General features: G+C 40.1%; 1 protein-coding gene across 3 annotated transcripts in view; it reads left to right on the top strand.

Annotated features, from left to right (window-relative positions):
- The window catches only part of FNIP1 (folliculin interacting protein 1), a 67,404-nt gene that overhangs the window by 9,725 nt on the left and 34,457 nt on the right, over positions 1-23,222 (top strand). For 2 of the 3 annotated variants that reach the window (XM_072145966.1, XM_072145964.1), the window contains exon 2: positions 22,209-22,335. In XM_072145966.1, coding sequence (XP_072002067.1) covers positions 22,209-22,335 — 127 coding nt within the window. Of the gene's footprint in view, positions 1-19,350; positions 20,009-22,208; positions 22,336-23,222 lie in introns of those variants that run through there. The other variant, XM_072145965.1, reaches the window with a different exon arrangement.

Raw genomic sequence — 23,222 nt, 5'->3', positions numbered from 1 at the left:
ATGTCGCTGATTGGCCAAAACCATTATTAAAGCATCTCAAGAGTTGGAGGAGGCAGTTAAAGACCCACTTTAAGGCACTAAAATTAAAAATTCTGGTGTTTCATAATTATCAACATATGGAAACCTTGAAGACGGGCAGGACTTTTGGTAATGTCCCTATGGACAGCAGTCTCCTATACATCAGGCAGTATACACATTACCACATGATAGAATGTCCTGCCTTGCTCATCTCAGGACCAGGATCTCCAGCAGTCTACTGAGGTTCAGAGTAATAAAACTCCTATCAGTAAGACTAAGTAACCTTTCCCACAAGTATCGGGCAATAAATGCTAAGCTGTGATGTATGAGAACTGATACAAAGCGCTGATACCTAGAAATTCATAATATAGCTCTGGTTTATTTCAAGATAAAACTGCTGGTATAGCACTAGGGAAATCCCACCCGCTTTATTTTAATTTTTTTGTAGATGTTTGTCTCTAGCTATTTCAATCATTCCTATCACCTTTTTTACTATGTACTCTAGTCAGGAATGCAGCATGGCCACCCACATTGAGCTGCTCAGTGATGTAAATTCATCTTTAATTTTAGTATTGCCTTCTTATAGAAGGGACATCCATTCTGTGCATATATATATATATATATATATATATATATATATATATATATATATATATATATATATATATATATACAGGCGGTCCCCTACTTAAGGACACCCGAATTACAGACAACCCATAGTTACAGACAGACCCCTCTGACCTCTGGTGAAGCTTTCTGAATGCTTTACTATAATCCCAGATTGCAATAATCAGCTGTAAGGTGTCTGTAATGAAGCTTCATGGATAATCCTTGGTCCCATTACAGCAAAAAATGTTTAAACTCCAATTGTCACTGGGGCCAAAGATTTTTTTGTCTGGGTCTACCATTATAAAATATACAGTTTTGACTTACATACAAATTCAACTTAAGAACAAACCTCCAGACCCTATCTTGTACGTAACCCGGGGACTGCCTGTATATATATATATATATATATATATATATATATATATATATATATATATCTATCTCTATCGGTAGACCTTTATTGTCATAAATGTCTTTCTTGATACCATTGCTCTGTTTTAATTACTTTGGGCTTTGTTTGTACTGAGGACGTGTTATCCAATGTTCTTTATCCAATGCTTTATTCTAATGAAACACTTATTCCTCAATTGACCAAGGCCCATGGACACCACCCTATATGGCGGCTCTAAAATTGTGGCTAGCTCATTGACTTCTATTATACACGGTCACCCCTCCCGTCTCCACTTTGCCAAAATGGCCCACAAACATTTTTTGTTTGCAGCCCGTTTCAGCACTAAGATGCAAAGGTGCATATGATTTGTAGGACCAGCTGGCCTGGGGTGATATAGCAGAACTGACTGTGCTACGTGGTTATCCACACATCTAGTATAAGTAAATGTGACCTATAGAAACGCCATTGCAGAGCAGCAATGTATTAAACCAGTGTAGTTTGTTGTGCTGTATTGTCCTTCTTATATTCCACTGAATTACTTTATACCCTGTATAGAAATGAGTCACAGGGGAGGAGAGGAGTCACACTGGCCTGACCTCTTATGACTTGACTAATGTTTGATAAGACAAGAACATCATCATAACATAACTTCAGCAGCTTCCATACAGACTTGTGATGATGTACCTGGACTGTACGGCATATTGTGAGCCAAGAGGGGACATCCTAGCATGACTATTCTCCCTTTTTACAGATAATTTGTATACAGTATGTAAAGACTTTTTTTTTCTCTGGCCACATTCATACGACTGTATAAGGGCCTGTGAACTGGCAGCACAATTTGGTCACGTTCCCCATAGATGCCTATGACACGCAGTCTTGGTGCAGTGAGCACAGCTGCTCGGTTATCAATGGGGAGGAGTGGGGATAAGGAGTTTCTAACTCCCCCTCCGTTCTTCAACCGGCTCGTGATTTGCTTCGGACAAGCCTAATGAAGCCTAATGCTGAATCTTGTGTACATCATTGGGATTCTGACACTGTCCAAGATTACAGGTTGATAGTTGTTCAAGGCAGGTTCCCTATAATCTTGTACTTAATTCAAGACACTTCAATTTGTCACTGGAGGACTAGTTGTTCCTCGAGGCATCTCAGATCTTAAAACGACTGATGAAAACGAGAGGACAGGACGTTATGTACCTAATTTCACTGATCAACAAACACTCAGTATTTGACAAAGCCTTAACAGATGGTGCCAAGACCACGAGTCCTTAACTGTAGGCGCTTTTACTTCCTAAGGTGTCTCCTTATTTACTTTTGTGAATGGGGAGTCAGTGTGCCCTTAATATGAAACTGTACTTTTTTTTAATTTATTTATTTTTTTTTGTACATGCATCTTTACTAAATAATGTACGTTATTTTTTTTTATTTACATACAGTGAAACCTTTGAGCACAATAGAGCAGGCAGTTCAAAGAAGCCACCTGTATCATATGGCTTTGTGTTGATTTGTACAGACTCTGCCCAAAGCTAATTTCAATTTATTAGACATCCCAGCCTGGTCTTATGTCAATATCCTATCAATGGGTTAGAATTGTTGATGTGTGATTATTTCAGTTGTTTCAGTTGAATATATTTTTAACATGAGACATCTGAACCCTGAGTCAGTCCCCTCTTTTATATTGAGGGATAAGCTCAAATGAAATCAAACATAATGTTCTTGGGATTCACTTCCTAAAAAAAAACCCAATACAATATGTTGAAAGGAATTCTACTAAACTGAAAGTCGACACTTTGCATGGAAAAAGTTTGTTAATGGCTGCCATGGCACGCTGGGGAGATTTTTTTCCTACTGTGCACTTGGCCATGACCTATTAGATTTCACCAGTTTCCTATGTAAAATGCAGGATAAGCGTTACAATCTGAGAATATACAAATACGTAGAATTTTTTTTTACTGAAAATTTTTTATAAATAGGATTAAAAAAAATATATATATATATATTCCATAGTAATTTTCATTTGCATATAGAAGCACAAATCAAGTACAATAAACTAAAAGTGAAAAAAGGACCCTGACCGTGAAGGACTACAAGCAAGTGAGGCTTGTAATAATCAAGAGGGGCTACGAAGGGACAAAGCGGACAGGGTATTGTAGACAGCGCCTTCATTTATCTTTGGTCCACATTGCTTTTGAAATAATTTTAGAAACTAAATGGGAAGAATATAATTGTATTATGAGTGAAACTTGTAGTTAAAGAAGATGAGGGATGAAGTTGTGTGTAAGAAGCGCTATTATGGCCTGAATGTTCATTGATATACAATCCCCTCACCACTTCTACTGAGCAATGATTAATTTGGTGACCCTAACTATTGACAATTGTTCCCGAATATTCTTTTCTCTCTATGAATAGTTCTTTCTATGTGAATGTGCTCAGAGACCACCTGCTCACATACTAATGAAAGTGAAACCTCTCATATTTCTCAGTTCGGGTGATGCCCGTGGTTTTTGCTTTTGGGTAGTAATTTTGCGATTGTGCGGGTTTTAGCTTTAGATGTTTAAAGGGAACCTTTCACTACATCTTTTACAAATACAGCTAGTAACAGGTTCCCATAGATCCCTATTAACTGACATTCTCCTTCTAGCTAAAAATTGTTTTCCTCAGATCCCCATAAACCAACTTTATAATCTTGCCATTCATGTAGCCACATCTAGAGCGAGTCAAGGGGGGCGTGGCCTCCTTAGGCTAAAACCAACAGCTCCTCCCCATGCCTTCTCAGCATCAGCAATGCATGTCACGTTACCAGGGGGACATCATTTAAGGTCCTTTAGCCACCTAACATTGGCAATCTGTACCCCATGCATAATCACAGCATGCCTCCATGGACTTCTTCTCCTCCTCATGCCTCGATTGAGGCTTATTGTGATTTAATGTGATCAGATATATGCATAGGATGCAGTTTGCTAATGTTAGGAGGCTAAAGGACCTAAGATGTCACGTGACATTATTGCTGTGATGGCTTGCAAAATTGCTGCTGGATCCAGCCCGAGGAGGCTATGCCCATCTGACTCGCTCCAGATTTGGCTATAGACAAGGCAAGGTTATAAAGTTGATTTAATGGGGATCGGAGGGAAACCATTTTTAGCTAAAAGAAGGTAGTCAGATAAGGCTCTACAGGAACCTGTCACTGGCTGTATTTGTGAATAACGTGGCGATGGCTTCCCTTTAAACGGTTTAACGTGTGCTGTAACATATTGGAAGGATTTTAGTATTGTTCTGACTTTCCAAATTCTGTATTTGAAAGGTGTATCCTAGTTCATATACAACAAGGTCTGAACACTGTAAGGATCCATTCACAGGTGCTGTCTGTTTAGTACTTGAATGCACTTTTGCGAAACGCCATTTTTAATACTTGAAGAAGCCTGGTGGGGCATGGCGTGGAATAAAAGAAGTGTCCTTCAATGACTGCTGCTGGACCTCCATAAAACTGGATGTGAGGGGTCTTTCCACAGCAATCCCGATTGAGTTTGTGTGTCTGCACCAATAAAGCACAGGTTCATGTGCAGGTAGGTTTACACTGCGAAAGGAGTAGCAGAATGTGATATAAGGCATCATGTAGTTTGCAAACCCGATTTATTCAGTAGGGAGGTATGAATTGTATTTCTTTCAAAGGGAAACGCAGTGGATTTGTCTGGGCCAATTTTCATGGAAAGCCGGACCTTTTGTATGCAGCTTGGCTGAGCGCTGAACATCTGCCAAAGTGGCTCTACTGTCTGAGCGAACATGATGTACAGTCGCCTTTGGATCTAATTTCTATCAGGCCATAGCTTGACCTGGAACATTGGGCTCCGCCAGTGATGCAGTCATAGAGGCAAGAGAACATGTACTGTACAGCATCGCGCTGGTGAATGTTTTTGCAAGGCGAGACTCTCTCAGCTTGTCAATGTACTTGTTTTTCATCACTGGTGCGGAGCAAAGTCAAGGTTGTCATGAACGTCTGTGCCAGTTCTCCTTTTGGTAACATATAGAAGTGCCAAATGAGGTCCTAGGTCAGAGCCTGAGCCATGGATTTGTGCTTTATGTTTTGATTTACTGATAAGAGTTCCTAGAATAGATGTGTCTATTGCTGTAAGTACTCACAATCTACAGCACACAGGATGTGTACACGCCTATTATGTTTGCTCTCGTGGCTTTTAATATATTTTCAAGATTATAAGGCAATCTGGCATCTCCAAATGATCCTAAAGACATATGAAGCATAAAATGACAAAGTGGTAATTCTGCATTAGCTGAAACCAGCAACAAACAGCTGATCAGTGGGTGTGATGGGGTCTGTTGTACCCCTGAGATGAAGAGAGCCGCAGGTCGCGCATGCAATGGCTGCTTTATTTACCTGTATGGTGCTGACTGAGGTTGCGGAAAACTAGCATGGCTATCTCCGTCAATTGAAATGAATGGAGCAGCTTGAACCTGCACGATCTGCTGCTCTCCTCATTTTGGGGTACGACAGGGGAACAATGGACGACCGTTCCCTAGATCTGCTGGGATCCCATCACTGCAACCCCCACAATCAGCAAGTTGGCCCCTATCACTGCAGAACCCTTTTATGGCTATTCTCCACCCAGAATCTGCAGCAATGAGTTGATATCCTAAAGATTCTAAATCCCACCCACAGCGCTGGTTCTGTTATAACCAAAGTATTTTTCATGCTAACACCTGCGCTCAATATACACCATGTGGAGGGCAGAAGTGCTCTAAAATAAATTTGTATGTGTAAAAATAAAATTAAAAACAACAATACTGGTTTCCTGATGGGGAGGGGCATGTCATTGTCTGTGGCTTTGGCTTGCTACCATTTTGGGCTACAAAGTTGCTTGACCCGGCCCCATTGAAACAAGTGAAGATTGCCCTCACTTATTGACAATTGGAAGCAATTTTCGAAAAAAGCCTAAATAGGGTCATGTCCTGACAATAATCATGCCTTAATGCATCGATACACAAGGCTATATTAAATTTTTTCCATAAGTTAAATACAATCCCGGCTCTGTTTTACCAGATGGGTATTGGCGTGACCCATATTTACATCTGTACATGCGGTCCCTGTCTTAAAACATAACTGTAAAGTCACTTGACAAAAAATCGTTTTGGCACAGCTGGAGGAGCCTCTGACAACAATTCCAATGATTCCTGTATCATGCTTCAGGCTTCTTCCTATCCTGAGATATAGGGCTAATAGATATATGAGGCTCTCTGTAATATCCTCTCAGCATTTCCTGAAGTGGGCGGGACTTCCTGGTTGTTACATCAGCTATGGGCAATGATGCCAATAGCACTCAGGGCATTCATGTGAATGTGCACAAACTCCTCAGGACATGCCCATCTAGACTATAAAACACCTACTTAGGAATAAGAAGATGAACACATGGCAGCATCACAGAAATATAATATATATCTCGTACACCACATCAGCTGAGAAGAGGAGATTTGCCTGATTACACAGCTGTCAACATTTTGTTTAAAATTGTTAAACGCATGCGTTTTGTAAACACAATGTTAACAGCGGTGTAATCAGGAAAATCTCGGCTGTTCTGGTGCGTTTAAAAATGCATGCGTTACTGCCACGTGTGAAAGCACCCAAAGGGTGTCAGTTAATTCATAGGAATTTACGGGAACTTGTCAATAGCTGTGGCACAAGTACATGTAGATAATAATAAAGAAATAGTGGAATTATTGACATTTTAATAATTGTTTTTAATTAATGTTTAACATTCAATATAATGAGTGAAATTTTGAGATCAGAAATCACTTTTCCGTCTGTGATCAGTTTATTTCTCTGCTCTTGGTTTGTAAATATAATTTCCCAGAAAACTTGTCTGAGTAATGGAAGGTCATATACTGCTGTTCTAGCTTTTACAAGTATGTTTGCTGCAATGTTACGAGGATGTTATGTCAGCACATAGCTCAGGTGAGGCTGAGATACTAGATGCAAACAAGTATAAGTGTAGCAAAAGGCGTTGTAGCATAATACATTTACACCCGGCATTTCAAATGTTATTTCTGGGGATGGAACTAGTCTCCACTGGCTCCGACTGCTGGGACCCGGGTGAAGCATGCCGGCAGAATCACTGGACCGAACCTTGTATTACTGGACTGATCGTGGACTGACCCCTGAAATCTCACCAGCGTGTGGAGACGTTTTCTCAGACCTAACTTGCTGGTGGCAAACTGGACTTTGTACATGTCACAAGGTCTCCATTTCATATAATTAGGTGCCCTAAAGGTGATCTGTATTCCATCTGCATATGGAATTTCCACCCCGGTTGATGTGTGCCCCAGAGGAAGCAGAGGAGGCAGGCAGGACCCTAACCACCCAGCTTATACTTCGAGGTGAATTGCCATTAATAAGGCCTTTTTTAAAAGAGAATTTTGTGAGTATAATAAAAAACGTATTTGTGTGCCCATGGAGTGCACTATTATCCCCACGGAGTGCCGAGACCGGTGGCCGTTTGTGTTGCGGTGTACAAGAGGTACAACGTGAAGAGGAGAGACTGAGGACTTGGTACTCGGGGGGAGAGGGGGGGGGGACCTCAGAGCGATGTACATCACTTGGAAACTCATGATGTTATATGAACAAGTAGTGTCATGCAAGTGTATTGGTCTCATGTTTTTAGGGTCTAAGCATATTTTTTTCTATTTGTTTTTACTGATTCTTTTAGAATTCCAGCACTAGGGGACTGCTAGTGGCGTTGTTTTTGAAACCCCAGCTTGGTTGGTGAACCTCTCTAATTGTGGATTTTCCCTTTTCTTTTTGCTAGTATAGGAGAAGTTATTTTCTAGGCTTTTTTTGTCCAAGCAATTAGTTGATCTAATTAAACAAAAATTCTATAGGGATTATGCAGAACACTCCACCCACACGGAGCTACAGAACCGTCCAAGACTGATCCAAAAAGTCCCACATTAAAGGAAAACTACCACTTGGAATCGTGCTTCTAAGCCGCAAATACCGTGCACCAGCTCAGGCGCTTATCTTCCTTATGTTCTTAAACTGATGTAAAGTGTTTAAAAAGCTTTATTAATCTTTATGTAGGAAGTAGCTTTACTGCACCGTGGTCCACGCTCAGCGCACCATGTGCGTGTCTGAATAGGAAATGGCCGCGCGCATGGTGCACTTAGCGTGGACCACGGTGCGGTGAAGCTACTTCCTATATAATGCTTTACATCTATACTTCCTATACAACGCTTTACATAAGTGCCGGCACCCGCTCACACTGAGCTGGTGCACGGTATTTGCGGCTTAGAAGCACGATTCCAAGTGGTAGGTTTCCTTTAAGCAAAAAATACGAAAGAGAAAAAAGTTTTTTTACTCTGACCGGAGCTCCAGATGTTCAAAGGGAACTCTCCTTCCAGAATGTTTCACATTTTTTTTCATTCAATGGTGTAATTTTCTATTGCATTGCATCGATGAAAATTTTTTTCTTTCCAACAAGAATAGGTCACTATTCAGAACATTTTTAGTGCGGCTTCTCTTCCCTCAAATCCACCCCAGGAGAGTGCTGGAAGAAAATATGCGCACAAAATAGCATAGTATGTTCTTTCAAGTTAAGATTTATAGGTAAAAAATTATACTCATAAGAGCACTTCTAAAATGCGCATATAAAACAATATAAAAGCAGGACGCACACTTTATACGCTTGCCCGACCCTGGGTTTCACCGTTCTCGTCTTCACCACATTAGAAAAATCCTTGTATCGCACTAAAAAAGAAAATGTTGGCAAAAGTTTTGTTTCTCTGCATTTTCCCCCGGAATTGAGTGAACAGAAAACCGCCAGTGTGAACAGAGCTGTAATAAAATGACAGCGGTATAGAATTACATGTCCTTAGGATGGAAAGTGCAAGACCTTGAGGAAGTGATACTGTACACCTAATGGAAAGATTCCTGGTCCCCTCCGTGGCGTTTTCCACTAACCATCATGTCTGACATTGACGTGAATAATCTGAAGCTCAGTTTACTTTTTAGTAGTTTTAGTCAGTGAAACCTGTGTAGAAGGCTGGACATACTTTGCTTTGTGTTCTGAGTCTGCCGAGAGGAAGTGGTGTGTCTGGAAATCACCCCTATTTCTTACTACACCGGAAAGTTCTGTTTTTGGAGACATTTGCTGAGTGTAAACAAGAAGTGCTTACATGTCCTCCGGTATCTCCACACTCCTCATTATTGGCGTGTGACTGCTACCATTGTCAACTGTGTGCTGTGCCTGTTCCATGGAAATGGACATTTTCCTGCATTTTCCCAAGTACAGGCAGTCCCCGGGTTACATACACAATAGGGTCTGTAGATTTGTTCTTAAGTTGAGTTTGTATGTAAGTCGGAACTGTATATTTTATCATTGTAATCCCAGCCACAACTTTTTTGGTCTCTGTGACAATTGGATTTTAAAAATGTTTGGTTGTCATTAGAACCAGGATTAACACTAAAGCTTCATTACAGACTGTTACAGCTGATTATTGTAGCCCAAGGCTAAAGTACAGGAAATTACCAATATCCAGTGGTCCATTTGTAACTAGGGGTCGTCTGTAAGTCGAGTGTTCTTAAGTAGGGGACCGCCTGTATTCAAACTCCTACCATATTACCATATTGTTTATATGATATATGGATTTTTTTTTTTTAACTTATTGTTTTTGCAGTGTTCAGTAAAATGTATACCTCTACTGCTCGACTGAACATTGTTTTTAGATTTTAATGTTTCATAGAATTCTTAACTAGTCCATGGGGCACATGTATCATAGTTTTTCGTCTGCCACTTTTTCAAGTTTCCTGAGGTTGGCCTACTTAATCATTGCAATGTATCTTAAGTTTTCCCCTTTGTAATACATGTGATGAGTTGCGTTTTGCAATTTTTTTGTGGTGTGCAACTTTTTAGTCCCAGATAGTAGCTCTCAAAAGCAAGCCTGGGTCTAGCATGCTCTGTTTTGGGACTTATTAGGCAAAAAATGGGACATTTTCAGAGCTGGAAAGTCTCAAAAGTTGAACAAACATCTGGGCTACAAAGGTAAATACGGCTACTGGGTTACATCCTGGAGGCAGCTAACTTTGGTAACTGGATTCTGCACCTAAAGTCTCAAACTGCGAAAAGTCTCACAAAAATTATCACAAAAAAAGAAAAAGAAGGCAATAGCAGTGATACAAGCCCCCCGCCGCCTGTTAGGATAATGGAAAAGAGAAAAAGCAATAGCCGTGATACATGCCCCCCGCTGCCTGTCAGGATAATGGAAAAGAGATTGGACAAAACCATGTGCTAACCAATTTTATTTGACACACAAAGGATGCAGTGACAGTTTTTGCGGACTTCTGGATCTGCAATGGATTACAGACTGCAGATATGGAACACGGGTCCACGGGAGAGGAAAAACTTGATAATTAATTTTTTTCACTTTTAATATAGAATAATCTGTTTGTGCTCTGACTCCAAATTACAATTGGAACAATCCCTGTATTTAACCTTTCCTCTTCAGAAGCCAATAAGCATGACTTGTTGACCTGCAGTGACCAACATTATTTCTTTTGATTAATAACTATCAATCCAGGTTCAGGTTAACCCCCACCATGACTTGCTTTGACCAATTTTGGGAAATTTTGGAGAACATTTTGTTGTACTTGATAGCTGAGTGTTTCCAGCCAGTGTACAGTAGCTAACGGTGGCATGTATTTGTCTTGTGAGTCGTTTATGTGGATGATTCTTCTGTCACTAGGTGATTAGTAATGGTATAGTTGTATATTATAGACCCTTGTTGATTGCGTAGAGTCGATCCTGTCTTGTCATCCTCACTCGTACATACAAGTGTCTTTTCCTGTTGCTTTGATGTGTAATTCTCGGTGCCCTAATTTCCCCACTGACAATTGTTGTCTCATGTCTGAATGAATCAACTTCCAACGTTGCAGGTCACATGTCAGACAGAATGGGAAGTTCTTCGTAGCCTAATGGCAAATTCCTGAGATAATACTTTTCATCTGTTGTCGACATGCTGAGCATTGCATACTGATGTGTATATAGGTCTATCCATGTAATTATGTGTGTGTGGTAAATGTATCCATATGTATTCAATCTATATGTGTGTGTGTGTGGTACATATAATATATATCTGGAGCTTCATCTATTATTTATATTTTTTCACCTGCGCATCGTAACAAGTCTAAATGTTAGGAGAAGATTTAGTAGTTTTCAATAGTTTATGTACTTCTGTGGTTTGACAATAATAAGAGTAGGGTAAGTACAAATCTGTATGTAGTGTAGGGTCTGGGAAAGTTGTGTTGCTACCATCCCCTGTATAATTTGTTACTGAATTGTTTGATACCGTGTACAAGACTAAATCTGTTCTGTGAAGGGCTTGTGAGGCAGCTTTGCCCTATGGCTGAACACTTATTCATGTTGACTACATTGTTCATACAGATACATACAAGCTAGAGTGTGGAACGTGCACCCCTACACCTGTATCAAAATATTTCACTTCATTCAGACCTGTTATTGTATGTCTATTGTGCTTATATGGGTATATATAGCCTAACTTCATATTTATTTCATTCTTGTGAAGTAAACTGATTATTTGGGTTCTCCTGGTTCTAGGAATTCAATTAGTTGAAATAAGCACTGAATGTGCTATAAATATACATGTACACTGTTTTGTTTGCCATAAAACAGTCGTGGGGATCCAATCGCAAAGGTGCCAGATTTGGCACTCTGAGCCATTTCTGTGGGCACCTAGTCCGTCAACCCAGCACAGAGTTTGCCAAATTTTTTAAGTGACTCAAGGATTCTTTCTGTAGTCTTGGGCAGCCCAGAATGTGGTGCATTCCCGGCTATTTTAAAGTAAGACTTCACGTACCTGTGTGAAAATAATTTCCCACAAATATCGTCATATGGTCCATTAGAAACGAGATGGTTGTCCTTGGATACGACCAAGCAGTGGTGGCCACACTTGCGCTATTGAAGCCTGTTTAACCACTTTGATTAACCACAGGGGGGTTGTAGGACATGTTTTAAGTCTCGGCCATTTCATATGCAAAAACAATTTGTTTCTTTGTGCATTCACTTCAGCAGAGGTGGTCATCTCCAAGGACAAAAATCTTGTTCCTAAGGTATAACATGACTGCGTTTATGGGAGATTATCTTCACACCGGAACATTTTATTTTTCTATTACATCAAATTGAAGAAATGTATGCATATGGAAGATGAATTAAAGGTCAATGCCCAGGCAAGAATACCCCTTTAGAATGGTCATGTTGGCACTTAACAGTAAATAAGTGCGTTTTTGTCTTTAGTTTGGACACTAAGATGCACCATCACTGTTATAGAATATGACTTACCTGGATTTATTACTATAGTGTATATAGTAAAATAAAGTTAGTAATTTGTTGTTTTGCTGTACCTGTTCATTTTCTTTTCCTTTTTTCTTTTTATCTCTTACACTTTTACAAGCTGCATTTTAGATAAAAAAAATTGTCCAAATCCACCAAATTAAAATGAACATCTAATGCATAGGGTCTTTTAAAGTGGTTGACCCAATTTTCATAGTTATTCCCTATCCACAGGATAGAGGATAAGGTGATTAGCTGGGACCCTTGCAATCTTGCACTTTCATAGTCAGTGGTTGGAGCGGCAGGGCACATACTCGGCCTGCCACTCCAACCGTTATTGATCCCTGTTATCGGGATTGCGAGGGTACACTTCTTGTGGTCAGTGAGGGTCCCAGCAGTCAAACCCACACTGATCATCTTGTAATTGCCCTATTCTTTGGATTGTGGATATCTTCTTAACTCGGGACAGCCTCTTTTAGGATTTCAACTTTATTTATTTATTTTTTTTAATTACACCAGAAGCATGATTTTGGGTGAACCCAGGATAGGGGCATCTGAAGTAACCGTTCCCCTTATATATGACAATTTTTCATAGGTAATCGGGTACATTAAATGTAAAAGAAGGAAAGTTAGGATATTTTAATTCCCTACATTATGGAGCTCCAGGTTTGGGGCTGAAGATGTTAAATATAGTAATGATAGAGTTAGGGGGATCTAACAAGTTTTGTACGTCAGTTTTCAGGCGGCACAGCCGGGACCATACAAGCTGAAGGATTGCTAGCTAATTGCACCTTTTGAGATCTCCTCCTTTCTTGTTCTCCATCTTTAAGACACATGGGTATTTAGGACCAAGATTGATTTAACAGATTTATGATAATGGTATATTCACTGTGAACCATAAAGCGCAGGAACAATACATAATTCCAGCATCTGTCCGGACTGAGAATGAATCCAGCAGAATTCCACAGGATCTGCCAGCCAGATACAAGTGTTTATTTCCACACCATCTGCTCCGAAGGTCCGTCGTTCCCTTCCTCATCTGAATGGAAGATCTTCTTGTTTCTCAAGGCTGGTGCCCATGCCATTTGAGGACAGCGCGAACATTTCTTTGGCATAGGCTCATATTATTGAATCTGATCTGGTCACAAGTGAGGGTTATACATGGAACAAGCCAAAACAAGTTATTTCGCCAACATTCACATTGCTCGACATTTCATGCTCTAACTCCCAAACAAACAGCAGAAGAGTAATGTCATGTACTAATAACTTTAAGATGCCATTAACCAGACAAAAAATCCCTTGGAAATTTTATTTCATGTATGGTCCACGTCCACATAGCTGATGAGGTGCAATAATGACAAGTAGACATGTTCAAGCCTGTAATTGTACTAAAATCGTCCATCACTAGTCATTGCAGGAAAGTCTGTTTCATCTCAATGGTTTAGATTACAAAGTCAAGAAGAAGTAATAACACAATTTTCCTGTTAAAGGGATCCTGTCGTGAGGATAACAACCTGATATCTAGGACAATATTTGGATGGAAATGAAGAAATGTCATATTTTTGGAAATTAAGTTTTATGATGAAAACGATCTTAACCCTTTAAGGACCTCGCCGTTTTTTGTTTTTTGTTTTTCACTCCCCACAATCAAAAATCTATAACTTTTTTTTTTTTACACGTGAAGAGCCCTGTGAATGCTTGTTTTCTGCATAACAAATTGCACTTCATAGTGATGGTATTTATTCTTCCATGCCATGCACTGGGAAGCGGGGGAAAAAAAATTCACGATGCAGTGAAATTGGTGAAAAAAACGCATGTGCAGCGGTTTCTTGTGGGCTTGTAATTTACGACTTTTACCCTAGGTTGTCCAATTGATGCTACCATATACTGCCATACTACTGTATGGGGATTTTCCTCCTCATTCATTACAAGCTGCTGATGGCACATTGTAATGAAAGGGTTAAACGAGACAGCCTTTGGAACACCCGAGGCTGTCATGGTGTCGGAGAGCCCTGCACAGAGATTTCTCATTTTAGCAAAGTAATATACATATGTTTTTTGTCAATCCGTGTCAGAGCTTGGGTATCCAACTTTCATCTTACAGACTGTATGATACCATTTTTATGTATATCGGTAATATGTTGTATGTATAAAAAGTTAAACTAGAAGAAGCGTTTTGGGGAGCCATGAAAAAGAAACAACTTTCTATTGGGCACACATCTGCCTGGAAAGGCTGTTTATTCTGTAACTATACTATGATCAGCCCAGCTAAATGGTTGTCTCAGCGTGTCCGATAAAAGCGCCATTGTTACTCAGTACCAGCTGGTATTATGTATGTCTGTTCATTTATAGGGGTTTCTCAACATTTACTGTCTTCTTTGTGACGTGTAACTGCAAGGAAGTAATAAATCTTCTCGATGAAGAATATGGAGGGTGAAGACAAAAAGTTTACTGGAGTTCTAAAGTTTTTGTAGTTTTGGGTTCACATTACATTTGCAGTGTATGGGGAAGGTGTCAGTTTTAGGTGGTGTGATCCAGAAGTACCTACCTACATAATTTGGACACTGGATTTCTATCAGTATTTATAAGCAATCTGGTCAGGTCCTCCTGTTCTATAATCTGCAGTATAAACTGCTCCTACTCTATAACATGCTATCTGGACATAAGAAACCATGTACAATTTGTACAGCTCACCCTGCTCTATGATATTCTGCCTACAGATAGGATACCACATACAATTTGCTCAGCTCCTTCTGCTCTATATCATGCTTCCTGCAGATATAAACTATTCAGCTCCTCCTGCTCTAGAACAACATGCTGCCTGCAGTTAGGACAGTAACTGCTCCTACACTATAAAAATGTGTTGGTAGATAAGACACAAATTAAAATCTGTTCAGTTCGTCCTGTTACTGTATTATCTATGCGGTTCCTACTGCTCCATAACATGCTGCCTGCAGATAGGACACAGTATATAAACTTACCCTGCTCTATAACATGCTGTTTGCAGGTCAGACATTATATTTAATGTTAGCTCCGTCTTCTCTTTAATATTCTGCCTAATCTTTCATATGACAGACAAATACTGGGTTTGATGACTGTGGATGTGAATTCACCTTCAGGAGTCATTTATGTTTTATTTGTAAAGCATGGCCCGGATTTAGTATTTATGGCCTATCTTCCCCATCAGGGCCGCTAATGCAAAGTCCTGGCCATATTTTCGTAAGTTTGGAACAACTCAGACCTATTTTTCTGGTTTACTGGCATTTCCGTAGGTGGCGAGTGTGTGTCCCTCTTGTGTACCCGGAGATCAGGGAGTGTCACGAGGTCTTTTCCTGCAGCGTGCGTTTATTTTTGTTCATGAGTTCACTAATGATCACTCTGGTTTTACATAAGTTGTAGCAAGCATCTAAGTGTAAGACTTCCTCCTCTTTTCCAGAAAGCGCAGCTAGAGGCCAGAGCAGCACATGACTGTCCGGTCTATTATATTTAGCAATAGGGTTGTCCTCGAGCATCACCTTCCGTGCATCAATAAGAACACAAAACACAAGTTATTTATTCACCCAGGGTGATCTACAGTGGGTACGGATAGTATTCAGATTCGTAAGATTAAAAAAATTATTTTTCTTAATAATGTGCATTTTGCACCCCCGTCTTGACAGAAAAAAACAGAAGCATATATATTTTTACTAAATTACCAATCAAGAGTAATTGAAATTTCACATGCTCATAAGTATTCAGACCCTTTGCTATGATGCTCATATTTAACTCGTGTGCTGTCCATTTCCTTTTGATCCTCTTGGAGATGGTCCTATTCCTTCATTGGAGTCAAGTGGAATTTAATTAGACTGACTGGATATGATTAGGAAAGGCACACACCCGTCTATATAAGACCACTCACCTTGCATGTCTGAGAACATGAGAATCATGTGGTCTAAGGAACTGCCCAAGGAGCTAAGGCAGAATTGTGGCAAGGCACAGATCTGGTTAAGGTTACAAAAGAATTTCTTCAGGTTCCTAAGAGCACCATGGCCTCCATAATCCTTAAATGGAAGAAGTTTGGGAGGACCACAACTCTTCCTTCACTTGGCCGTTCAGCCAAACTAAGCAATCATGGGAGCAGAGCCTTTGTAAGAGGTAAAAAAGAAAACGAAGATTAATGTGGCTGAGCTCCAGAGATGTAGTAGGGAGATGGGAGAAAGTTCCACAAAGTCAAACATCACTGCAACCCTCAATCAGTCAGGGATTTATGGAAGAGTGTGCCGACAGAAGCCTCTCCTCAGTGCAAGGCATATGAAGGCTGCATGACGTTTAAAAAAAAAAGTTCTCTCAGACTATGAGAAATAAGATTTTCTGGTCTAATGAGACAAAGACTGAACCTTTTTTTCAGCTGCAGGGACAGGGCGACTTGTTGCAGGAAAGATGTATGCGGCCAGGTACAGAGTTATCATGGATGAAATCCTCTTCCCATGTGTTCTGGACCTCCAGACTGGGCTGAAATTTCACCTTCCAACAAGACAGTGACCCTAAGCACACAGATAAAATAACAATGCATTGTCTTCAGAACAACTCTGTGACCATTCTTGACTGGCCCAGCCAGAGCCCTGACCTAAACCCAATTGAGCATCTCTGGAGAGACTTGTAGGCTTCCACCAATGTTCACCATCTCGCTAACCTGCGGGATCTGCAAGGTAGAAAGGCATAGGATAAGACTCCTGGCTGTACTAGCTCAGAAGGTGATTCTACTCAATACTAAGCAAAGGGTCTGAATACTTATCACCATGTGATATTTCAGTTTTTCTAGTTATAGACAATTTTGCCAATTTATTTATGTTTGTTTTAATTCTGTAAAGACGTGGAGTAAAGTGCACATTAATGAGCAGAAGAACCAATTGGCTGCAATGAAACAAAGCGTGCAAAATTTAATGGGGTCTAAATACTTTCTGTATCCACTGTATACTGATCAGCAGAGCCAATGATGTGGATTTAGTTTGTAAGGCTAGATTGGTATCATGTTTTTTGATACAGTCAGCATATGCACTGAATGTATCCATAGCTTATAAAGGCATCATTTTTGCCTATGTCTGTAAAGAAAAACAATATATCCAGCAAGAAGCATTGGATGTAAAAATGTCGTGACGTGTATGCTCAGGGGAGGCCTTAATAGTTTATGGGTGACGTATGCCATGGCATTGCATCCATTCCTGACCTCTTCCGGACTGTTACATGACTGGTGAAACAACTTGAACAATGATATTCACTCCTACTCCCACTTTCAGGTGGTAGGGGGGGGACGCATGACATCCCTCATACAGTATGATATGCCCTTTGTTGTAAGTTTTTACCTTTGAACATCGGCTCGATGTATAAAGAGGAATAAAAACGTGATGTAAATGTAGCATTAGAGAACATTTACCAGACTTTTTCTTAACATACTATGCCATGTTCTGTTGATGGCTATTCTGTATGTGCTGTAAATTCTACTCCCCTTGGGACCCCCATTGTTCAGCCGAATTTGTTTCTCTTTTGCAAATCGAGCTGCTAAATACAGCTGCTGAAGATGTAAGTGGGAGAAAAAGAGGAAGACGGCCAAACTGGAGTTGGATATCAAATTGGGATAGCCCCTAATATTTTTCATTAAATTGCAACTATCTAATATACTTATATCTAAGTACATTTTATTATATCTTGTACAATTATAGAGATTTTTCTTGTAATGATTCATAATACATTCCTTGTGAGTTTGTGGTTTATACCTCCATGTGCCTCATCGTGATGGAGTCTGGTATCACTGCTACTTTTTGCCATTATAACTAGGGGAAACTGCATGGGAAAATTATTTGCAGGTTGCTCTATAAAATGTAATGTTGACTTTCCCTAGGCTCTGCTTGTTTGCAGCAGATATGCAAAGGGGCAACACAAAAAATTATCAAACAAAACTTGAAATCTAAATGAATTGGGAAAGAAAATATGTCTTTTGTATTAGGTTTTTATAAAGTTAGTTTTTATATAAAGGGAGTCTACAAGCTCTCAAAGCACCCTAAAAATAACTGTGGCATTGTGTAGGGCACCTTCTAAACTTTCCAGAACTTTCTAGACTGTACAGGTCAATAATAATAATTAACTCCTTTATTTATATAGCGCACATAGCTAGTCAAATCAGCCCCTTTCCCCATTGGAGCTCACAATCTAATCAACCTATCAGTATGTTTTGGAGTGTGGGAGTAAACCGGAGGACTCGGAGGAAAACCATGCAAACACGGAAAGAACATACAAACTCTTTACAGATGTTGACCCTCGGACTTGAATCCAGGAACCCAGCGCTGCAAGGCTGTAATGCTAACCACTGAGCCACCGTGCTGCCCAATACCTTTTACGGGTTCCGTGCACCGCAACGTTAATGACCACTAGGTTGCAACCCCATCACCCCTCTTTTATGGATATTTTATCTCTATATAATATCCTGGAAAAGAACTTCATTTATTGGGATTCAAGGCTAGCATGCTATTTTACCCATTAGTCCTGGATAAGTTATTTCTAGCTATAACCAAGGAACACTACATTTTTCCTGAAAATGCTTAGAAACTAATAACAGCGTGAGGGCCACCTCATATATTTTCAGTGTGTTTGGGTTTTTTTATGGTTTAGACTAAAGAGATCACATAGTGGTGGTCTTCTTAAAGATGTGATGAACAGGTTTTTATAATATAAAACAAAAGTTAAAGAAAAAGTACAAGAAATATATTGTATTATTACACTCTAAAAGTGACTTTTTATATAGTTATAATGGCCGTGCACAAATGTGTGGCATGAGCTTTAGTAGTAATGATACGCCTGTGCCCGCTAGCTCCAGTTTCAAGCGAAGAATTAACAAGAGCTGGAAATGAAGAGAAAGCATTGCAGCGATTGGTTGGCATCTGTGCCTGGGATCCAGGTGGCAAGCACTGACAGCTCCGTGTCACATGGCAGCTGTCAGTGCCTGCTTTTCTACTTGTCTGGCCTGCTACTCGGCCGCACGGACTACAGGCATCCTGCTGCTCCCAAGAATGTCACCCATGAAGGAGGAGAATCGGCGAGGACAGAATTACAGCAAAGGCTTCTTCATCTTACAGCCCCCTCACTCCCTTCACTTTGAGCTGTCTGACACTTTCTGGCCGAGGAGGTGCACAGTCACAGTTGCCAAGAGAAGCTAGTCAGGTGGTTTGAAGACACATGAGATTCGTTTAAGAAGCCGGAGAGAAGCTCGGCTGGCACAGGGCACAGGCGGCATCTAGTTGTGTCCCTGCTAATTATCACAGTCCGAGGGTATCTGCATATACACAGGAATCGAAGAAGAGCCAGACTGTTTGCAGCCTCTCGAGATTCAAAGCTGCTTAAATGGCCCTTGGTGCTAAAGTAAAGACTTTGCCACTAGCAGCAGATGTCTCTGAGGTGGCTCTTCTGATCTGGATGGTGCTGTGCAGCCTCAAACACAAGATGGACAGCGTATTGTTCAAGCCACAGCTCTCCACTCACCACATGTCGGCTTTTCTCATCTGGTTGAATATGGCTTATTGCTATTTTTAAGAGCTACTCGATTGCTGTGTGACTTTGTTCCGAGAGATTTCAGGCAAAGGTGACAGCGCAGACAACAGAGGATGGAGTGCAGGTAAATGAATGTCACTTGTCTCTGTATCGAGTCTTGTCATCTGGAGACCTTCAATGTGGGACGTCAAAGGCTTAGCTAGTTAATCTCCTGATGAATCGTTTTAATTTGGGTCTAATAAAAGTAGACACGGTTTTGAGATGCTTCCCCTTTTATAAAAATGAGCCTTTCCTCATAGTCCAGAGATTATTCTTGTAAGAATGTATGTACTTCCAGGGAATGATCTTCCCCTATCATGCAGAGAAAGTAGATAAGCTGCTACCATCTATAAATACAGCAAGTGCGTAGATTCTTTAAAAATAGTCTTTGGATTTGTCCATCAAAGAGAAGTGTCCCTAAGCAAAGTAATGCAGCCGCATACCTCGTAGCGTTATCTGCACGCACCAACGAGCACGTTTTTAGAAAGGATTCTGAGAAGTTACGCGTGCGAATGGCCACTGAGTACATATGGCTGACTATGATAAAGCCGCTTCATGTGATCACTGTAGATAGTGGATGGGCTGCAGTTTGGGACTCTCTTCCTTATTTTTTTTTTTTTTTCCCTGAGAGGGTACCTGACCTGTCATTTGAAATAATTTATTATATTGTGTATGGGAGGATGTAGTGAACATTTTTCTAAAACACTTTATCAACAATTTTTACTTTATTTGTAAAAAGAAAAGAAAAAAAACAAACAAAAAAACAAAACTACTCCCTCCCATAGAGATGTGTATTTCAGCCTGTTCAGTATGGGGGAGATTTCTGATCAAGTTTCTGTTCTAATTGCCTATGGAAGCCAATCAGAGCTCAGCTTTAATTTTACAAACATCTGTGGGGAAATAAAAGCTGAGCTCTGATTGGTGGCCATGGGCAACTGTAATAGTTCTGCTCTTAGACATTAATGATAAATCTCCCCCTATGTACAGTATTTATGGAGGCTGCATGAGCGCACATCTAATATCCCTGTGTTTGGTTAAACAACTCTGGTAGTGAGGATGAGCATTCAAAATTATGCTCAAAGCATACTACAGCCAGGGAGAGAGCAGAAAAGGTTAACACTTACAGCTGTGTAGAAAAAAAACTAGAGAAGAGAGATCTGTCTTCCATCCTGTTGACAGATTTTTCCCTAGCAACGTAGAAGTAACTGAGATTGCAAGCTGGGCGGCCATGTTCATAACGGTATTGGTGGTTACTATCTGTAATGTTTGATGGCAACAATTGTGCAGATATTTTTTTTTTTTTTTTTTTTCCACAAATTTTTCTGGGGGTGATTACACAAGAAACCAATGGATGGGCCACTCTTACATCTAGAATCTGTGGAAATAAGTGGCATGCTCCTTAACACCACCGATAATTTTCTGATTGGTGTCATCAGATTTGACATGTATTTCAACTGATGGGAATGTACATGCCTTTCCCTAGTTGATGAGGAGCAAAAGCGCTGAAATAGTGCTACAGATGGGTGTCTTCAATCGAGTCCAATGAAATGTCACGGTAGTATAATGCTGTATTACGTGTTAGACAATAGAAGTGGAGCCCTCATTGTATACAGTCATATTGATTTGTTAATGTAAGAAGCTTGTGCCATTAACTACAACTCGCAGATGAAATGTGTTCTGTATCGTATATGTTCTATGTGTTGACCCTTGTTGACGACTAAATTGCTTTCTGCAGTTCATTGGATCTTATTTGTATAATATCCACTCCTTAAATAGATGTGCCTAGTGGTCATATGTAAAAATTGGGCACCATTGGAGTAAACAGTTCCTACCTCGATGAGACTTCTCCTAATGTGAATAACAGGATATCATATGGTCACATCACTTGTCATCTCTTCTTGATAGTTATGACTCTTAACCATGGGCATCACTACACAAAATAAGAATCTTCTGTCAGGACCTGTATTTTTCCTACACGATAGTAACACTTCACATTTGGGATCCTTTATGTGGAACTTGAATTGTTGATCCCAAACGACAGTTTTAGGATCTGACCTTTTGAGGATTTTATTCAAAAGTAATTCTAGGGAACACTATGAAGAGTGGTGTTAGTTATGGCTTTCATACAGCCTTTTGGTAGGCACCATCATGTAAGATCTTGTGGTCAAAAAATACTAACTCCTGAAGTCCAATTTGATTTGAACCGTTGTATACCATGAAAGTCTTGAAAGTCATGGTGTCTATTCTACATTATGAACTATACAGTTGTTCTTTTTATTTTACAGCTGGCCATCATATGAATTTGACCCCAGCCAGATCCGCCTGATCGTCTACCAGGACTGCGAGAAGCGAGGACGAAATGTCTTGTTTGACTCCAGTGCTAAACGCAAGACGGAGGAACTGTCTGTGTCGGTGAGCTGCACCTCTGTATAAAATACTTATATTACTATACAATGCTTTGGAACAAGACCTGATGATGGCAGAGAGGTTATTCTGGTTTCTGGTTTATTATCATTACCTGCCCTCTCTGGACGCAGTATATCACTTGGGTGAGCTTTATACACATCACGTTTTCTGTAGAGGAGGAAAGCGAGTGCTTGTAATGGATGTTTACAGATGCAAGAAGCACTGAGCAAATAACAATCTAATAACTTGCTAACCACAGTGTTTGCTGGGGAATTGTCATATATTGTCAGTAGAGTACAGATTGGAGAAATAAACAGGGTACTGCGGTGTTTTGTGTACATGCGCTAGGGCTTACCTTCTGGGATATCATCGCTTTTGACGTCAAGAACAGAACCACTTCAACTGTGTAAATATATCTTTTTATCTACATTTTATGTTATATAGAAAGCTGATATGTTCCCCGTGCTGGAATCAAACAACACTGTATGCTTTTCTATATACCACTGAAGAGCACTGAGCTATGGTATACTTAATTAGCTCATGGGAGATCCTGGAAGTTGAAGAGAAGAGACCCTCCTTTTGTGTAGGTGCATGCTATAGATGATTTCACTGCACAAAAGGTCTCTTCAACTACCAGGATCTCCCATGTCCTAATGAAGAATACTATAGCTCAGTGGTCTTCAACCACGGGATCGGGTGTTCCACGGCCCGGTCTTGGGCCGTGGCCCGGCAGTTGAAGATCACTGCCATAGCTAATAAAATTTGCTCTCTTGCCTTTTAACTAACACCAAATTAACATTATAGGAAAAACAAACGATCTCTGATTATCTCAGCTAGAAAAAAATTATTTTGGCTGCTGCATTTTTTTTTCTTCTGTAAATAACGGAAGTGCG

The sequence above is a fragment of the Engystomops pustulosus genome, chromosome 4, assembly GCF_040894005.1.
Source record: "Engystomops pustulosus chromosome 4, aEngPut4.maternal, whole genome shotgun sequence".
NCBI lineage: Eukaryota > Metazoa > Chordata > Amphibia > Anura > Leptodactylidae > Engystomops > Engystomops pustulosus.
This window is presented reverse-complemented; position numbering and strand designations above follow the sequence as displayed.